General features: G+C 36.6%; 1 protein-coding gene across 1 annotated transcript in view; it reads left to right on the top strand.

Moving 5' to 3' along the window:
* LOC135210468 (uncharacterized) overlaps positions 1-17,054 on the top strand; it is a 47,014-nt gene that overhangs the window by 16,976 nt on the left and 12,984 nt on the right. Inside the window, exons 2-3 of the mRNA XM_064243361.1 lie at positions 12,070-12,125; positions 14,433-14,483. Of these exons, the coding sequence (XP_064099431.1) occupies positions 12,070-12,125; positions 14,433-14,483 (107 nt within the window). The remainder of the gene's footprint in view (positions 1-12,069; positions 12,126-14,432; positions 14,484-17,054) is intronic.

Below are 17,054 nucleotides of genomic sequence, written 5' to 3'. Positions count from 1 at the left end.
TTGGTGTTGGCCTGCCACCTCAGTGGCCGCAAGTTCTATTCTCGGGTATGCCAGTAAGGCATCAGAGATGTGCATTTCTGGTGATAGAAGTTTACTCTCGACGTGGTACGGAAGTCACGTATAAAGCCGTTGGTCCCGTTGCTGAATAACCACTGGTTCCGTGCAACGTAAAAGCACCATGAAAAAAACAAAAAAAACAAAGAACAGCCTCTGAAGAGAAGAAAACTGTCGACACACCAACACAGACCACCAAAGAAACACGGATCCTTCTTACGGAGACTATATAGAGAGTGACGTCAATATTTATTCTACTATATAGATTCGACTTCTCGCACGAAGAAACTAATATTTACCCTTAGCGCCGGGGGAAGGGGGGAGCAATATAACACGCAATTTGTTGAGAACTCTGTTAACTCAAACTTTCTAGAATGCTGTGATGGTAATGACAGTTTCTTCTTCTTCTTCTCTCTGTCTCTGTCTCTCGTTCTTTCTCTCTCTCTCTGTGAGAGGTCGCAGGAGGAGAAGAGGCTCGGAGAAGGTAGGGAGGTCCCACCCCTCCCTTTCTGTCACCAGCTTCTTCTTCTTCTTCTTCTTCTCACTGTCTCTGTCTCTCATTCTTTCTCCTTCTCTCTGTGAGAGGTCGCAGGAGGAGAGGAGGCTCGGGGAAGGTAGGGAGGTCCCACCCCTCCCTTTCTTTCATTAGCTACTTCTTCTGCTTCTTCTCTCTGTCTCTGTCTCTGTCTCTCGTTCTTTCTCTCTCTCTCTGTGAAAGGTCACAGGAGGAGAGGAGGCTCGTGGAAGGTAGGGAGGTCCCACCCCTTCCTTTCTGTCATTAGCTTCTTCTTCTGAATTTTGAGTGAGTGTGCGGTTTAGGAGCTGAGGAAGGAGGATTAAAGCATGTACATGACTGGCTAATAAAGAAAGGCCTAATGACTTTTTGAACTGCAATTTGTAGACAAAAAAGACACTAGTGTAGAGGTACGAAAATTCAGGAGGGAATTTAAACATGTACCATCGATATAAGAATAAGCTCGCTTATGTGGAAGTAACTGCGGAGACGAAAGTTGAAGTTTAAAAAAATGGGAAGAATTCGGTATTGTTTCACAGAAGTGAATGTTTTCTTAGGAAAGTTACTGAATGAAAAGTGTAGTTCTGAATAATGCAAGAGAGAGAAAGAGAGGAAAGGGTTAACGTAAAAGCGGAAAGCTTGTGGAAGTTACTGCGGAGGATGTAAAGATATCAGTCAAAATTCTGACGACGAGAGAGAGACCCCAGAAACAAATGGGATAGCAAATGAAGTGCTGTAAAATAGTTCAAAGAAGAACGTTTCGAAATAGGGATCATCGTTCCGTGTTATATAATTGAAAGAGCAGGGATGCTCTCAGAATTATAGTACAAGGGAATGTGTGTTGTAGTGTTCTGATTGAGGAAAAAGTTATACAGTGGAGGACTTCATAAGGCAAGTGAAATGTGGATAAAGAATGGTGTGTGTGTGTGTGTGTGTGTGTAGGAACCAGTGATTTCAGGATTTTGGACGTGCTCTCTGCAAAAGATTTGAAAGAGAGGAGAGGAGTGTTTAGGTACAAAAGTTAGGATGTATTAAGAGATTAGTGAGTCCTGTATCTACATAGTAAGTAATGTATTGAAGTTGAATGCTGATGAAAGAAGAAATCAGATGGAGGTGTTGGGATTAGTGGTTTTCCTGGGCTGACAAGTGGATGTAGCTCCAAGCATGTATGCATATATATGTATATATATATGTATATATATATATATATATATAATATATATATGTGTGTGTGTGTGTGTGTGTGTGTGTGTGTGTGTGTATGTGTGTTGTGTGTGTGTGTGTAATTGGAATACCCACAATGCCCTCTTGACTTCTCAAATTCTTTCCTCTACTTTGGATACTCTTGTTACTACAAAGCCTTGAGATCCAACTTCAAAGAAATATGAAGAAATCATGATGTCCAGTAGTGCTACTGGACATCATGATTTCTTCATATTTCTTTGAAGTTGGATCTTAAGGCTTTGTAGTGACAAGTGGACCCAAAAAAGTGCAAAGAATTTGGGAACTTAAGAGGGCATTGTGGCTATTACAGTTACATATATATCTGGTAAAAATTATCAGTGATTCTACATATATATATATATATATATATATATATATATATATATATATATTGTTCAAGATTTTAAGCCAGAACGATGGAAAGTTAAGATTTCTTATAACAAGACTCATTCATCTTTGTCTATATAAGTTGCCCCTTTGAACTGAAAGCCTCCGCTCTCTAGACAAACTCTCTTTGCTCCCATTGGCTGTCCTGAATTTACCCCCTACAGGGAAAATCCGGATTGGGGTGGAGCCTACCAGGAACAATTTTAAAAGGGCACGGACTCAGCAGCTCTGTCTCAGAAGCTCCTCAGACCTTGCCCTGCACACACCACTTCACCCCTTCTGCTCCCCCTTCCTCCTCTGGGGAAATCCCAAGTATTTTTATACTTCCATAGTGCACAGGAATATCAGCAGATAAGAAGATTACCAAGCCCAGGAATTCCAGGTACTGTAAGAGTAAATTCCAGTTCAGCCAGGGAATTATTTTGCCTTTTGTCTGTATTTCATTTCCATTCTTCCAAGGCGACTTTCCCCCTCCTTTGTTTAGCTTCTCATTCCCCCAGTCTTGGTTCAATTCTGTGAATACTCCCCTTGTGATACTAGCAAACATCCCCTAGTTAATTCAAGCAACGTAATAGTTCCTTCTGTAAACTCCCAGTTATTTCCATTCCCTTTGAGTGGTTTGTAAATTTTTTTTATTGAAAGAAAGTAGTGTGTAACACTCCCCCACATGTTCCCTCGCCTCAGTACTCATGCTAGGATGCAATCTTTTTGCAGACAAACACCGTACCTGATTGTGGGAGAAATTGGGAACCCCTTGAAATAAGTCTTGCATTACAATAACCCATATGTGCAAACTTCTGATTGCCCGGCCACGTGCTTATGGTGGATCAACAATCAACCACCTTATTAGTTCCTGGACCTCTGTAAATTAATGTAAATATAGTGCATTTAAACTAAAGTCCAGCTTTTGTGTAAATACCTCCTTTATCAGTAATATCGGCCTTCTGCCATAGTTTTTATTTTCTTTTCTTTGTTGTGATCTCTCGTTCCTCCATTCAAGGCCAATTTTTTTTAGTGTTAGATTACATTTTCCAGGAATGAACGAGCAGTTCCGTTAATAATATATATATATCTATATATATATATAATATATATTATATATATATATATATATATATTATATATATCTTATATGGTATATATATATAATTTTATAATTTATAAATTATAATTATTTAATTAATTAAATATTAAAAATAAATATTTATAATCACGGAAGCACGCACCATCTCCGTTATTCATTTTGGTAGCGAAAGCCATAGTGGCAGGCACTGGGTTTTGGTAACACTCCTCTCTCTCTCTCTCTCTCTCTCTCTCTCTCTCTCTCTCTCTCCTCTCGTCATACCTCCCCTCCATTTCATTAGGTCATCAAATCAGAGTCGTGAACTTACAAAAATATGCATTTATTTAAAAGCAAAATATTAACTGAATAACTCAGATACTTAACAGTATGATTGAATGGAATGATAACTCAAAGTTCAAATAACTCAGACAACCCTAGGTAATTAACAGTCTACACAGTAATTAGTCATTACCATTTCCACTCTTCTCCAGAATATAGTTCCCTCTACTAGAACCGTTCCCTCCACTAGATCCGCCCGTTAGAAGAACAGGAGGACAATGATAAGCATACACAATTGTAAATACAAAGTCAAAAGATTAAATGAAATAGAACATCTTTACAAAATATCAAAAATACAGTCAAGCCACACCTTTGGCCAAAGCTCAATAATTCTTATCCATTTTCAGCCAGTTTCACTTCAGTAAATAAAGAAACGTTTGCAGAGCCATCCCGGCATCTGCCTTCTCTCCCCATAACGGTCTCTATGGTTCTGGCTAATTACATGCCATTATGAACGGACATAGCTCGTATGGACGCACGAATTCGCACCCATTGTTCACGCCCTGAAACTGCTAGAAACCAGTTTCAAAGTCACCTCTGACAAACGCCCATAACTACAGACGAACGTTGACCTGCTTAGGTAAGGATTTAATGTCACACCACCTCAAGACCTATCAGCATTTTCTCTGTCTCCATGGGAAGCTAAAAACGATGATTCGCAATTTCTGAGGAATGTCAAAGCACGTGACATACAACAATGTCTCATTCATATCGTATCATATTCTTTTATCAGTCTTTATCTGTTACATATATATCATATACACACACATATACTAGCTGACCAACCCGGTATTGCCCGGGAAAACTGAATGACAATCAATAGACCGTCTCTCCCTCTCTCCCACTCTTTCTCCAACTCTCCCTCTTTCTAACACCCCCTTCTCTCTCTCTCTCTCTCTCTCTCTCTCTCTCTCTCTCTCTCTCTCAATACCACAGAATTAATAACCTTTGTCTGGGTATTCACTGTTAGGTTTACCTGTCATTCTTTGGCCAGTTCATCAAAGCTGACTTTAAAGCTTTCGTGAAGATGAACCAGAACGGTTGAACTGACAGGTATTTGCTTGTGTGGACCAGTCTCTATATATGGCTCTGGTGTGGACATGTAAGCAATGATTTCGTGACAGTTTATTGCTGGATTTCACCTGGGACAGATCTCAGCCACTTTGGTGTGAATATGAATAAATTATGCATAGGCCTAATCCATTCCTTGTTAGACCCTTTAGTACTATTTGTAGGTCTTTGATAAAAATTTAAAACAATATTTCTATGTGATACTATAGTGTTCTGGCTTTTTATGATAGGTGTTACTATAATGAAAATAACTCTGTAGGGGCATAATGCTGTCAGTGCACCTCATGCAGTGCACTGTAGGCTCTTTGCAGTGTTCCCTCGGCCCCTAGTTGCAACCTCTTACATTCTTTTAGCTGTACCTCCGTTCATATTCTCTTTCTTCCATCTGACTTTCCACCCTCTCTAACAATAGTTTCACAGTGCAACTGCTTTGAGGTTTTAGTGGCCTTTGGCCTAAATTCTATTATCCATCCATCCATATAATGGAAGTAAACTTCACTGTCCATTTTTCATAATAAAACTTAACCAATTTGAACTCATTAATATCGTACTATGGGAATATACATATTTTTTATAACAAATATTTAGACTATACTCTGTTATGCCTTTTTGCTTCTCTCCTATTACTAAGTGAATTGCCGCACAGTTAGTCTTCCACCTCCTCACCAAATTGAGAGACAAAAAAGTGGCGAAACATTGTCCAGTAGTACAGCTAAATTCATACGCATATCCGAATTCTTAGGAAAAAATTACCGCTATAAACTTGGTTAGTTCGTTCCTTTGTTAACTACGTAATCATGAATCAAACAAAATCATTAACTTCTTGGAGGAATGTTAGAGGCAATTGGTTACTTATTGTTTGGAGTAAGTGATAATAAAAGATAGAAATGAATATATATCATTCTAATATATAACCATAAACAGTCATTTTATTTTCCTAAAGGACGGGAATATTACCTTACTATGTCTGATTACATCTGGAAAAGGTACGAAATTGACGTGCTGTGTAGGCTGTGAGCACTTCAAGTTGCTAGGAGCGCAGCAGTAGAAATTTCTTCATTTAATCCCTATTTACGCAGTAATACATTTACCAACCATACACATAAATTGTGCAAGTGCCTTTCACAAAATTATCTACATTAATGTAAAGTTTTAATTCAGAATTTTCAGTCATTATCTTCCAGGTAATCAGTACCAAGCAACGTGAAAAGAAACTCATCTTCCGTATGCAGTGAAGATTAGCCAATTGACGCGATAATTAATTCCAACTGTCAACCGTTGGAGTGTCCAAGGTGATATTTCGATTATTGCAGACCACCTGAAAACCAACTTCATAACGAAATACGTCACGAAGCAGTGCTACAGCGAATTCCGAAGGTAAAAACGAAGAAGAAACTAACGAATTAATGAGGAAATTCGCATGTGTCAGCCTACCACAGTACACAACGTATTTAGTACATTTAATATTTGCACATTCCTGCACAAAGTATAAATGAATATATAAAATATTATTTTTTCAAAATTTTAATATATATATATTTTTTTTTTTTTTTTTTTTTGCTAAGTAAAAATTGGTGGAAACAACCACAATTCTTTTTCTGGAGTTGAAAAAATTTAAATTTTTTCATTGTGTCGCGGCCCCTCATTGGTCCAATAGTTTGCAGTGGGAGGAGTTTAGTGACGTCACCAGAAAACTTGGGGCTTTTCATCCAAGCTGATCGTGACTCCCAGAACTTTACTGAAGAAAAGTTTGACTAAAAACGAACATTTCATTTGTTTTGTCTGTGTTTGTATGTCTGTCACAGGGTAGGGATTTGATTTTGAGTTATAAACCTTCCCGTGGTGAATAGAAGCCACGTGCAAAATTAATATCCTGGGTCTGTCGAGCGGTTGGGATTTCTATAGTGGACAAAAAATATACAAATCATATATATATATTAATATATATATATATATATATATATATCTATATATATATATATATATATATATTTATATACATGGAGCTACGACGGAGATACGTCAACTTGTTTCGCAAGCACACACACAGCTCTGCGTGGCATAAAAACCATTATGGTATTCCGCACCTCATTTTTCCCTGTGGTTTATCTTTCAAAAATATCCCCTCCTATAATAATGATAATTATTATAATAATAATTATTATTATTGTTATAATAATTATTATCATTATAACAATAATAATAATAATCATCATCATTATTATTATATCCTTTATTTCAGCCCCGGGCCATATACATGGAATATACAAAATACAGTAACATACACTAAGGTTTTGTCTACCGACAGTATATTAAGTAAATTTTGCGGTATCCACTCATACATCATTCTCTCTCTCTCTCTCTCTCTCTCTCTCTCTCTCTCCTCTTTCTCTCTCTCTCTCTTCCTCTTCTCTCTCTCCTCTCTCCTCTCTCTCTCTCTCATTCCTCTTTTCTCTCTCTCTCTCCTCTTTCTCTCTCTCTCTCGCTCTCTCTCTCTCTCTCTCTCTCTCTCTCTCTCTCTCTCTCTCTCTCTCTCGATAAGCTTATACGCCTACACAAAGGAGGAAAATCTAAAGTGAGTAAATATCTTATAAGTCTGAAAATAAAAGCGTCGAGAATGTAATAAGATCGGTCATATCCTTTTTATCTTTGCCTCAGGAAAGAAACGAAGTCTTTGTCTTGGAGGAGAAATAGGAGACATCACCTTGTGCCGATTTGTGAAAAGAAAATGAGGAGGAAAAGTCCTGCGTCGCTTCTCTTGCCTACTGACGTCAGTAGTACTACTATTGCCTCACATTCCCTGCCAGGAGAATCAAGTTTCAGAGGATCTGCGTCGAGACGCTGCCCAGTGAGGATTATCAGGCCTCATTCGCCATCGCTGCTCCGTCGTCTTTCGTCACCAATACCTTCTCTCTGCTTCAGCTTTTGGGCGCTGGCTAAAGGTTAGACTTCCGTATAGCGAACGTTGGTGATCTTTTAATCTTATATACAGTAGTCAGATTTTAAAAATCCCGTGGTTTACTTTCTCTTTACTATCATTTGTCATTGCGTTGAACAAGACCTGATTACGAAGTTTATAGGCAATAGATAAGGTATGTAAACTAATAGGACACTATTCTGGAAAACCTCGTCTTCAGGGAATTTCCTTCTTATTCATACTTTATTAAGAAGCCTCTACGATGATTTATTTGACTGAGCACGTCGGCGGTGCACACCACAAGCCACTAAAAGCACAGCAGTCTTATAGCACACGTTATTCTAATAAATTTATAGTTAATCGCCCCCTCCCCCCAGGTTAATTGATTACTTCTTGTCTTGGAATCGGCAGTTTCTGTATCCTGTATTTTATATTTTCATTTTTGCTATCAGAGGGTACATTGCATTTTCAGTTGTCATCATAAACTTTTGAACCATTTTCCTGAAAGGACACATTATTTCACCTTTTAAATGTGCGAACAATAAATCTACAGTACAAATCTTCATGATTTAGTTTTAGATTACCATAACATGTATTTTTTATAGCAGGAAAATCTGAAGTTGCAGCAAGATCAGCTGTCATAATAAATCGTTTGGTTTTCACAAATCAGTTTTTACCCTCTTGATCGGCAGTTACATTTCTTGAGTTTTAATTCAAACAGTTGTGCGACTTCCATGCAGTGAAAAACTGAAAGTAAGTAACAAATGGATTAAAGTCGTTGCTAATTTCGTATTGAATCTCAAGAGGGTATTTATTTAACCCTAATAATTAACGGTTATTTAGATTTATTTACATGTTTCATTTTACTGCAAGCACTGCAAAATCTATAAACCTAACGATACGTGATTTTCTAGAGGCTTTTTAGGAATCGGTTATTTTGGAAATGTTAATAGTCTGGCACGATAAGATCGCATAAATATGCAGCTTTGCATCCGTAACAACGAGTCCCTTTGAATGATGATTGTCATATAAGTGATTTTTCAATTTGTTGTACATCATGGTGGCTTTCAAATTAGAAGTGAGCAATGGGAGTTGACAGAATATTTTGGAACATCGTTGTAGTTGATTAGCAGGAATGGTAAGAAAATGGTAACAAAGTGAACAATAAGGCATTACTGTACATGATGAATTATAAGAAAAAAAAGTCAGGATAAAGGGCCGAAAAGTTAAGAAATCTAAGTTGCTGATGAAAATAATTTTTTCAGTGTTGTAGATTTCCTTGGTGTGTGTTTTGGGGGGGGGGGGGGGGTGGGGGTGTAATAGCAATACCAATACCAATACCAGTGCCCCTTAACTTCTCTCGAATTCTTTACACTTCTTGCATACACTTGTCACCACGAAACCTTAGACCCAAAGGCAAGACTATGAAGTCATTCTGAAGCCTGCAGCAGGATTCAGACCTGCTTCCACATTATCGGAATGAGGCCATGTTGAAGACCTGACCACGTAACCCCATTCTGATGGTCTGGATGCAGGTTCGAATCCTGCTGCAGACTTCAGAATGACTTCATAATCTTGCATTTTGGTCTAAAGCCTTGTAGTGACCAGTGTATGCAAGTGTGAAGCAGTCGAGAAGTTAGAAGTTAGGGGTGCTATGGTTTTATTGGAAGTACCCACACACACATTATAATATATATATATATATATATATATATATATATATATATAATATATATTATACTATAGATAAAGGTAATGCCACGAAGGAAAATGAAAAGACAAGAACTGCCGAAATCTTATTTCGGTCTTAACGACACTTTACTTAAGGTAAGACTGATCAGAACAAAGAGAAACACAGTAGAGGTAAGCATATACCAACGGACGATACAGGATTAAACAAAAGGTCCAATTCACTTTAAAGAAACGAAAAAACAAGGAGGCATATACAACCGGACATTACAAATTTAGTAAATTCCCGAAGGATAGAGTAAGGATTTAGGAGGGTTGCGGTCGAAGGCAATTTAATTCGAAAAAACAATACACTTTGTATTAGTAACATGAAATTCACAAAAATGTCCAAACAGTGCGTGAGAAACGAACATAAGATATAAATATAGCGAGCAAGAGAGAAAACATGTGGGACTAATTAATTAGTAGTTAATTCATTTATTTTAAGGTCCTTCATAAGCCTTTTACAAATATATGGGTCCAAATGGTACAATCCTAGACTAAGATTTAGGTTTTTTTTGTTAGTGATTTGTATAATTGCTGATTCCATCAAATTTCTTGAAACATAATCATTAGACCTATCAATTTTAGAGCTATCGCCCCAATTTATACAACGAGATTTTTTGCTCTGATGGATAAATAGTGCATTTGAAGTTGGGGCTGTTCTAACTGTTATACATATGCTGCTTAATTCGTAAATCTAGATTTTTGTTTGATTGACCGTCATAAAAAGACCGGCAATCCTTACAAGGGATTTTGTAAATGATGTTATTTATTACGGGACTATTCTCAATTAGCATACCTTTAATGGTATTTTTTATAAGCGAACACAACATTAACATTAAAAGATTTAAATATTGGTTTTACGGTTTCGAATCCACGAAAGTAAGGCAAGCTAAGTACATTTTTACGGGTTTCTTTTTTATTATCAACAACACTATAAAACTTTTTGTGAGCTTTTTGATAACATAAATCAATTATATGAGGTGGGTACCAGAGATCATTTCCTATTTTTTTTATGTATTTTATTTCTTGGTCAAGATATTGTGGGTTTCCTATAAATACTGAATTTACATTGGAAAGACTCTCTAAGTATTAATACATGTAGGAAAGGGATGACATTGTTATTTTCAGTTTCAACAGTGAATTTTATGGATGGCACTAAATATTTCAATTTAGACAAATCTTTTTCACTGATACCAACAGGTAAGACTACTAAGATGTCATCTACATATCTGAACCATTTTAAGGGGACAAGTGTGATCTTTGGGAGGTGTTGTCTTTCAAAAAATTCGATATATAAGTTTGAAAGGAGAGGTGATAAGGGGTTACCCATGGCCATACCAAATATTTATTGGTAATATTCTCCATTAAAAATAAATCTGCAATTACAAATACACAAATTTTGACTCTTGTTTTTATTATATATATAATATAATATATATATATATATATATATCTATATATATATATATATATATATATATATATATATCTATATATATATATATATTATATATATATACGCTGGCACGGGCTCTTGCTCCTGGAGCAGCGTAGGTCTTGATCTGCTTATACGAGTGTCGTTGCCGCCTGAGGGGTGATTGGTTTCCCTGGCATTTTGCATCAGCTGACATCTGTGAAAGAACATTCTAGGCGCCAGCACAAAGATCATACGGTAGGAGTCTAATTGGAGAAAAGAATTAAAATCTGGAATGTCTCGTTTCCCGGCCTTTACTAAGTACTTCCCAGTGACTACTAAAATTTCCCTGCCTGTACCCAAAGTCACTCAATGCGAATGACACGCCTTGAAAGTGCCGTCTCACACCTCTGTGTGTGTGGGTCCTGCTCCTTAAAGCATAGGATTCTAACCCTTATTGTAAGTAAGGACAGAGACGAGGCAGTGGATATCTGTAATATTGCTTTTTAAGCTCTCGATTGCTCTTCTGTACACCGAGGATTTGTCATATTTCTGTTTGCTACTTAAGAGATTAATGTGATGTTCTTAACAAGGAAGGACGAGGAAAATAAATCATAAATACAGCTGAATAGCTCTCAAGTAAGACCTGAAATAACGTACTCATTTAAAGGCTACGGGAGAAGGGGAGAATGTAGGAAATATGGTGAAAGCAAAAACCCAAGAGACACGATAAAGCCAACTGTATGTAACGAAAGAGAATTTCGCGGTCTTGCCCTCAAAGACAGCTGAAATTGCTCAATAGTACTGTTATTGAGAATTTAGTCTTACTTACATCATGAAAAGAGGGACAGAGGAGGCATTTTATTTGGTTTTTAAGGTTGAGCAGTGTCAGAAAATGCATGTACTTTAAAAGAAAAGTTATCGATTTTTTGGAATCCTGTAAGAATATATTTTCGGGAATTGGTTTTATTCTTTACTGTAGATTTTGGACGAGTTTGAGATTTCACGAATTAGATGTTATCAAACTCTTGTTTATATAACTGCTTTATGGTTTGTATGTGAAAACTTATATGCAGTCTGTGTTTACCTGATGACATTTTTAGTTTAAATGCAGATGTGTCGAACATACAGTAGGACTACTTTGTAGGTTCCTGTATTTTATCAATAATGTTTTAGTAAGAGATTTTAAACAAATATGTATCTGAGAAGTGTTAAAGAGTGCATATAACAAAATAGCGTATGCGGAAGTAAATGACTGATGGTATTGGTAGATACTGGCTCTTAGTGACTGTCTGGATGATTGTAGTTGATTATTTTATAAAAATCATTCTAAATACCACTTACTTTTACAGGATGAAGCGTGGAGTCTATGTGTTGGCCATTTCAATTATCTTGTGCATTGAGATAGGTAAGTGGCGTGGTTCTTAATAAGTACATTATGTGAAATATGTGGTTTTTCATCTACATAATGTGCTTTTCGCATATCTGAATAATTTTTTTATATTTTAGCAGGACAAGATAATCAAGACATACAATAGTAGTACCTTGGCTTTGGGCAGACGAGTTTAAGAAACATAAAGGGTAGCAATGGCAATATATCTTATAAGTCGGGAAGGTTTAAGATTAATGACGGAGTACTTACTGAAATATTTGGCTAAATTCATGCTATTCAGCCGGAGAAATAGTGACTGTCGAGAATGTAATGGGGAAATTAGGCAGCTGAAGAAAAGGAAGACTTCAAAAGTCTAAGGTATTACGAATAAGATGCTGCAGTACAGCTGAATATTTTGTTAAACGAGTGATCTGGATGTGTAAAATATGTTTGGACGAGGGAGAGGTTACAAGCTTTGAATGAAAGGAATAACTGTTCCCTTGTATAAGGGTAGGAATGATAGATGACCAATAATTAATCATAAGTTCTTGGAATTATTTAGTTTATCTGGGAGGGTTTATCATAGGATTTTGACTGAGAAAGTAATATGGATGACAAAAGCATTGTGGGTTTAGACAGTGAAGAGGAAGTGCAATTCAAGTATTTGTCAGGGAACTACTGTTAGGTAGACTTCCAAGTAAAGCGGGAAAGCTCTACTTTGCATACAATTGCAGTATGACTGAAGAATCTTGATAAGGCTGAACTGTGTAAGAGACGCGTGTTTTTGTAGTCTGTAAACTTTGCCGCTGTATCATTTATCATACAGACCCCTGTTTATTTTTTTGCTATTTTCAATTTTGTATTAATGCGTGGCCTTCTCTGGTCAAGTTTGGGTTATTTTTGTTTTCTTGTATAATTTACATAATCATTTTTGTACTATATTTGCTCATTATTACTTCGTACTTGGAATGTCACATGTTCAGAGAAAAACTTATAGTCCTTATGAGTATAAATGTTTGTGAATAAGAAAGAATGGTAAAGAGTACTAAAAAAGGAAGAAAGTCATAGACTCAAGTAAAAGATGTAACAAATAAGGTGCCGTCTTGAGAGTTCTAATACTTTGGGAAATTTTGTTTTAAAAGGGCTTTTCTTAGTAAGGGACTGAAACTCAATGTTCCAACAATTTTAACTGACTCTCAAGGGAGATAAAACTTTCTTGAGAGTCTGCCGTTACGTCTTAAGTAAGTTGGAAGAGGCAATAAAACCATGTTTTACAGAAAGGAGTTAGTTGTTCGAGAATTTTGAAAATGAGGCCAAGGTAAAATTTAATGCTTTTAAATTATTCCACATGTTTGATAACTGTCTACGGCTGTAAAGTGATTTATATAGGCTGGGGCCGTGCAAGCTTTCGAGCTGCTTGGATCTGATGCCAAATCAAGATAAGATAGCCAACCTTAGTGCCAGTTTCCTCTCTTGCTGCCTTGACTTTGGGTTGTTCTGACAACTGGAACCATGGAACAGACTAAAAAACTCATTTCCTATTGGAATTGCGTTTTCCACAAACATGCACATATACAAACATACACACACTATATATATATATATATATATATATATATATATATATATATATATATATATATAATATATATATATATATATATATATTATATATGCTTGTGTGTGTACGCACGTGCATGTACATCTGCGCACATCAGGGCTGTTTATGATCAACTGCTACTTCAGTAGCAGTTGTCATACTGCACAGAATTTACTACCGCCCAAGGCACTGTAATTGGCTTAGTAAACAGTTGGAAATATTTGTTCGATGAAAAAGACTGTAAATGATGTATGAATCTGCCCTTTCAATGTGAACGGCAATCATGTTGCCATTATTGGAAGTCGTAAATAAAACAACATTACAGAAATTTTTTCTGCAGAAGAGGCAAAAGAGCACCAAATGGCTATATTAAAAAGTTTTTTTTCTTTATACTTGGTCTCACACGATGTATTTTGTTGCAAATAACTATAGCAGATTTTCTTGTCCGATTGCTATCGAGATATGAAGCAAACTGCGGCTGTCTTAAGGAGAGGAAGCTAGTATTAGCAAATTAGGAGATTATGAGGTACAAGACAAGGAAGGGCAAAAAGTGATCTCGACAGCCTTAGTTGGGAGAGGTTAAGTGAAGGAGTCAGTAACATTTTATCCCAGGGAAAAGTGAGGGAGGACGAGTATAAATGTCCAGCTCTGTGAGTCCAGCGTTTGTGGTTCAAATTGAGTGTACTATCAGGAGAAAAAAGTTTTTAGAATAATCATATTCAGTATATTTTTTTCTTTCACAGTGATGAACAGTCATGCTGAGCTCAATCACGACATCATGGTGAAAAGAAGTAGTAAGTATATACATAAATAAATATTATTTTTTTACTTTCATCCAACAGTAGTTAAACTTGGCAAATCTGTAAACGAGTTCTTTAAATGTTAATAAGGCATAGTTGACAGAAACTTACAAAACCTTTCGTGCGTATTCTGGGTCACAATGCTGTACTTCCAAGTTGAATTTAAAAACTTACTTATATCTCTCAGATCCTCTGAAGCCTTGATATCTAGCGAAGTTACTACGTAAACGATTATTTCCACCCCTTATGTTTAACCCCAGATGTCTTTTCGAAAGATATTTGAAAGTTTAAAAAAAATTGTAACAACTGTATGCTGGGTATTCGTTAATCCAGGCAGTCCCAGGGTTACGACGGGGCTTCCATTCTAGAGACGCGTTGTAGCCCAAATATTGTCGTAAGCCGGAACATCGTCAAAAATCATAAGAAAACCTTACATTTCATGCTTTGGGTGTATTCAAAACTATGTAAACTGCATTCTTATTGGATTTTTCATCATAAAAACCTTCAAATATTGATTATTTTGCATTTTTGGTGTCATATTTCTTCTGCCAGATGAGCGTTGTAGGTGTTGTAACCTTGGAACATGCGTCGTAACCCTGGAAATAATTTCTGATGAATATAACTGAAAAGCGCCTTAACCTCGGAATGTCGTAAGCCGAACCCATCGTAACCCGGGCAGTATATATATATATATAATTATATATGTACTATATATATATATATGATATATATATATATATTATAATTATATATATACATATATATTATTAAAACTGATGGTGTCTATATGATATAGAATATATATATATATATATATATTATTATATATATGACCTGCCAATTTATTTTTCCATTTTATGAAAGTCGTAACCTGGAAGGGGATTATTTGAATCCAGATAGACCTTCTGAAAATGGGGGTGTCTGCCGAGGGTTTCCTCTTTCGATATTGGTTAACAAAGTACCATTTGCGCCATGTGCTAATCATTTCATTCTGTGATGCAACAATTCACACACCTATTACAACAGTTAACAGGGTTTTGTAAATGGCTGCAGACTGAAGGGTGTTTGCTATATCTGTGTGCCAAAGGCAATCAATTTTGATGTAGTTTTTTATCATTAATGAACGGGTTGCGGGGTTCAGAGTTCCCTGCTGCTGAACAGGTAAATTTTATTCATTGTGGATGAACAACTGTAGATTCTAAGTTACACACTTTTGATGTTCCACAAAAGGTAATTCCTTTAGAAATTACTCTTTTTTCATTATTTCATTTCCACTTTAGGAACCTTGCAATAAACTATTGTGTGGTTTACCTCATGTCCACATTATTACCGTTAGTCTGGGTACTGACTTCTTCGAAGGCATATAGTAGGGGTCTGGGGGAATACCTTTGTTTATGTAGGCCTTAAAGCAGAAAGATTGAGTAGCAAGTGCTAGTATGAATGATGAATATTAAAAGTACAATAGCTGATCCGCTTAGGTACTTTTAAGTAAATGCTACAGATGATGGTAGGACAAGTGGAAAGCAAGGGACACCGATGGGAGCACAGCAGTTGATTAAACAAACGAGATAAAATTCGCCGAGGTTGAATTGTAGGTTTAGTATGTGGGGAGTAAAGAGAGTTGAAAGAGTGGGAAGCCAGGAAATGGGGAAAAAAATGGGGCATGTAACACAGAAAGATCAATAATTTGAGATATTCTGCTGAAGCAAAAAGAATGGATAGGGTACGATGATGACAAGCATAGCAAGTTTTGGTTTGATGAAATGACAGAAACTTTGAAACAGAGGTGCAAGAGTTTATGTAAGATAGAGGTGAGTTACATAATGTTCTTTTGATGACATAAATATTTTTGTAACTAAGTCTTAGCCAGGAAGTGAAACAATAATTGTCAATATAGACAGTGTTTAAGGACGAATGTATCAAATGATGATAGGGCGAAAAAAGTAGCAAATCATTCATGGCCAGGTGAACGAGGACGGTTTAGTACAAGTGGTTGGAAGTTTTATGATATGTAGATATGTAGTGATACAACACGGACGTGGTGTAAAAGGTTAGATTAAGTGAGAAAGTGGATGAGGTTGCTACAGTGAGGAAATGGAGTATGTTAGTCTCGTGAAAAGTGCGCATAGTTGAAGGAGTAGAGGGAGCGAGGCCAAGAGCTTGTTGGTTTTAAACGCCTTTATATTCGGGCCTTTTTAACTTGTGAGATAACTAGGACTTACGTCACCTCTGGGCCTCTGACACTTGCATCTCCTGAGCAACCAGTAGGATTTCATCTTATTTTGTAGTGATCATTCATGCCAGCTCTGTGTCAAGAGACGCGGATGAGGGGCCAGTGCAGTAAGTTTGCTACTTTTTTAAGGTCTTTGGCTGTGGCGAGGCATCGTACCTTTTACACACGTGCAAAAGTGGAATTGTGATAGAACATAGTTATCTGAATTAAAGAGGAATAGGGAAAATAATCCCAGAGATCATCTTTTGTATGAAAACCAAACCTGCAGGTACCACACACAGGTTACTGATAGTTATGGATCTTAGCTTAAGAGGTCAGAAGTTAAATAATCT

The sequence above is a fragment of the Macrobrachium nipponense genome, chromosome 39, assembly GCF_015104395.2.
Source record: "Macrobrachium nipponense isolate FS-2020 chromosome 39, ASM1510439v2, whole genome shotgun sequence".
Classification (NCBI taxonomy): domain Eukaryota; kingdom Metazoa; phylum Arthropoda; class Malacostraca; order Decapoda; family Palaemonidae; genus Macrobrachium; species Macrobrachium nipponense.
This window is presented reverse-complemented; position numbering and strand designations above follow the sequence as displayed.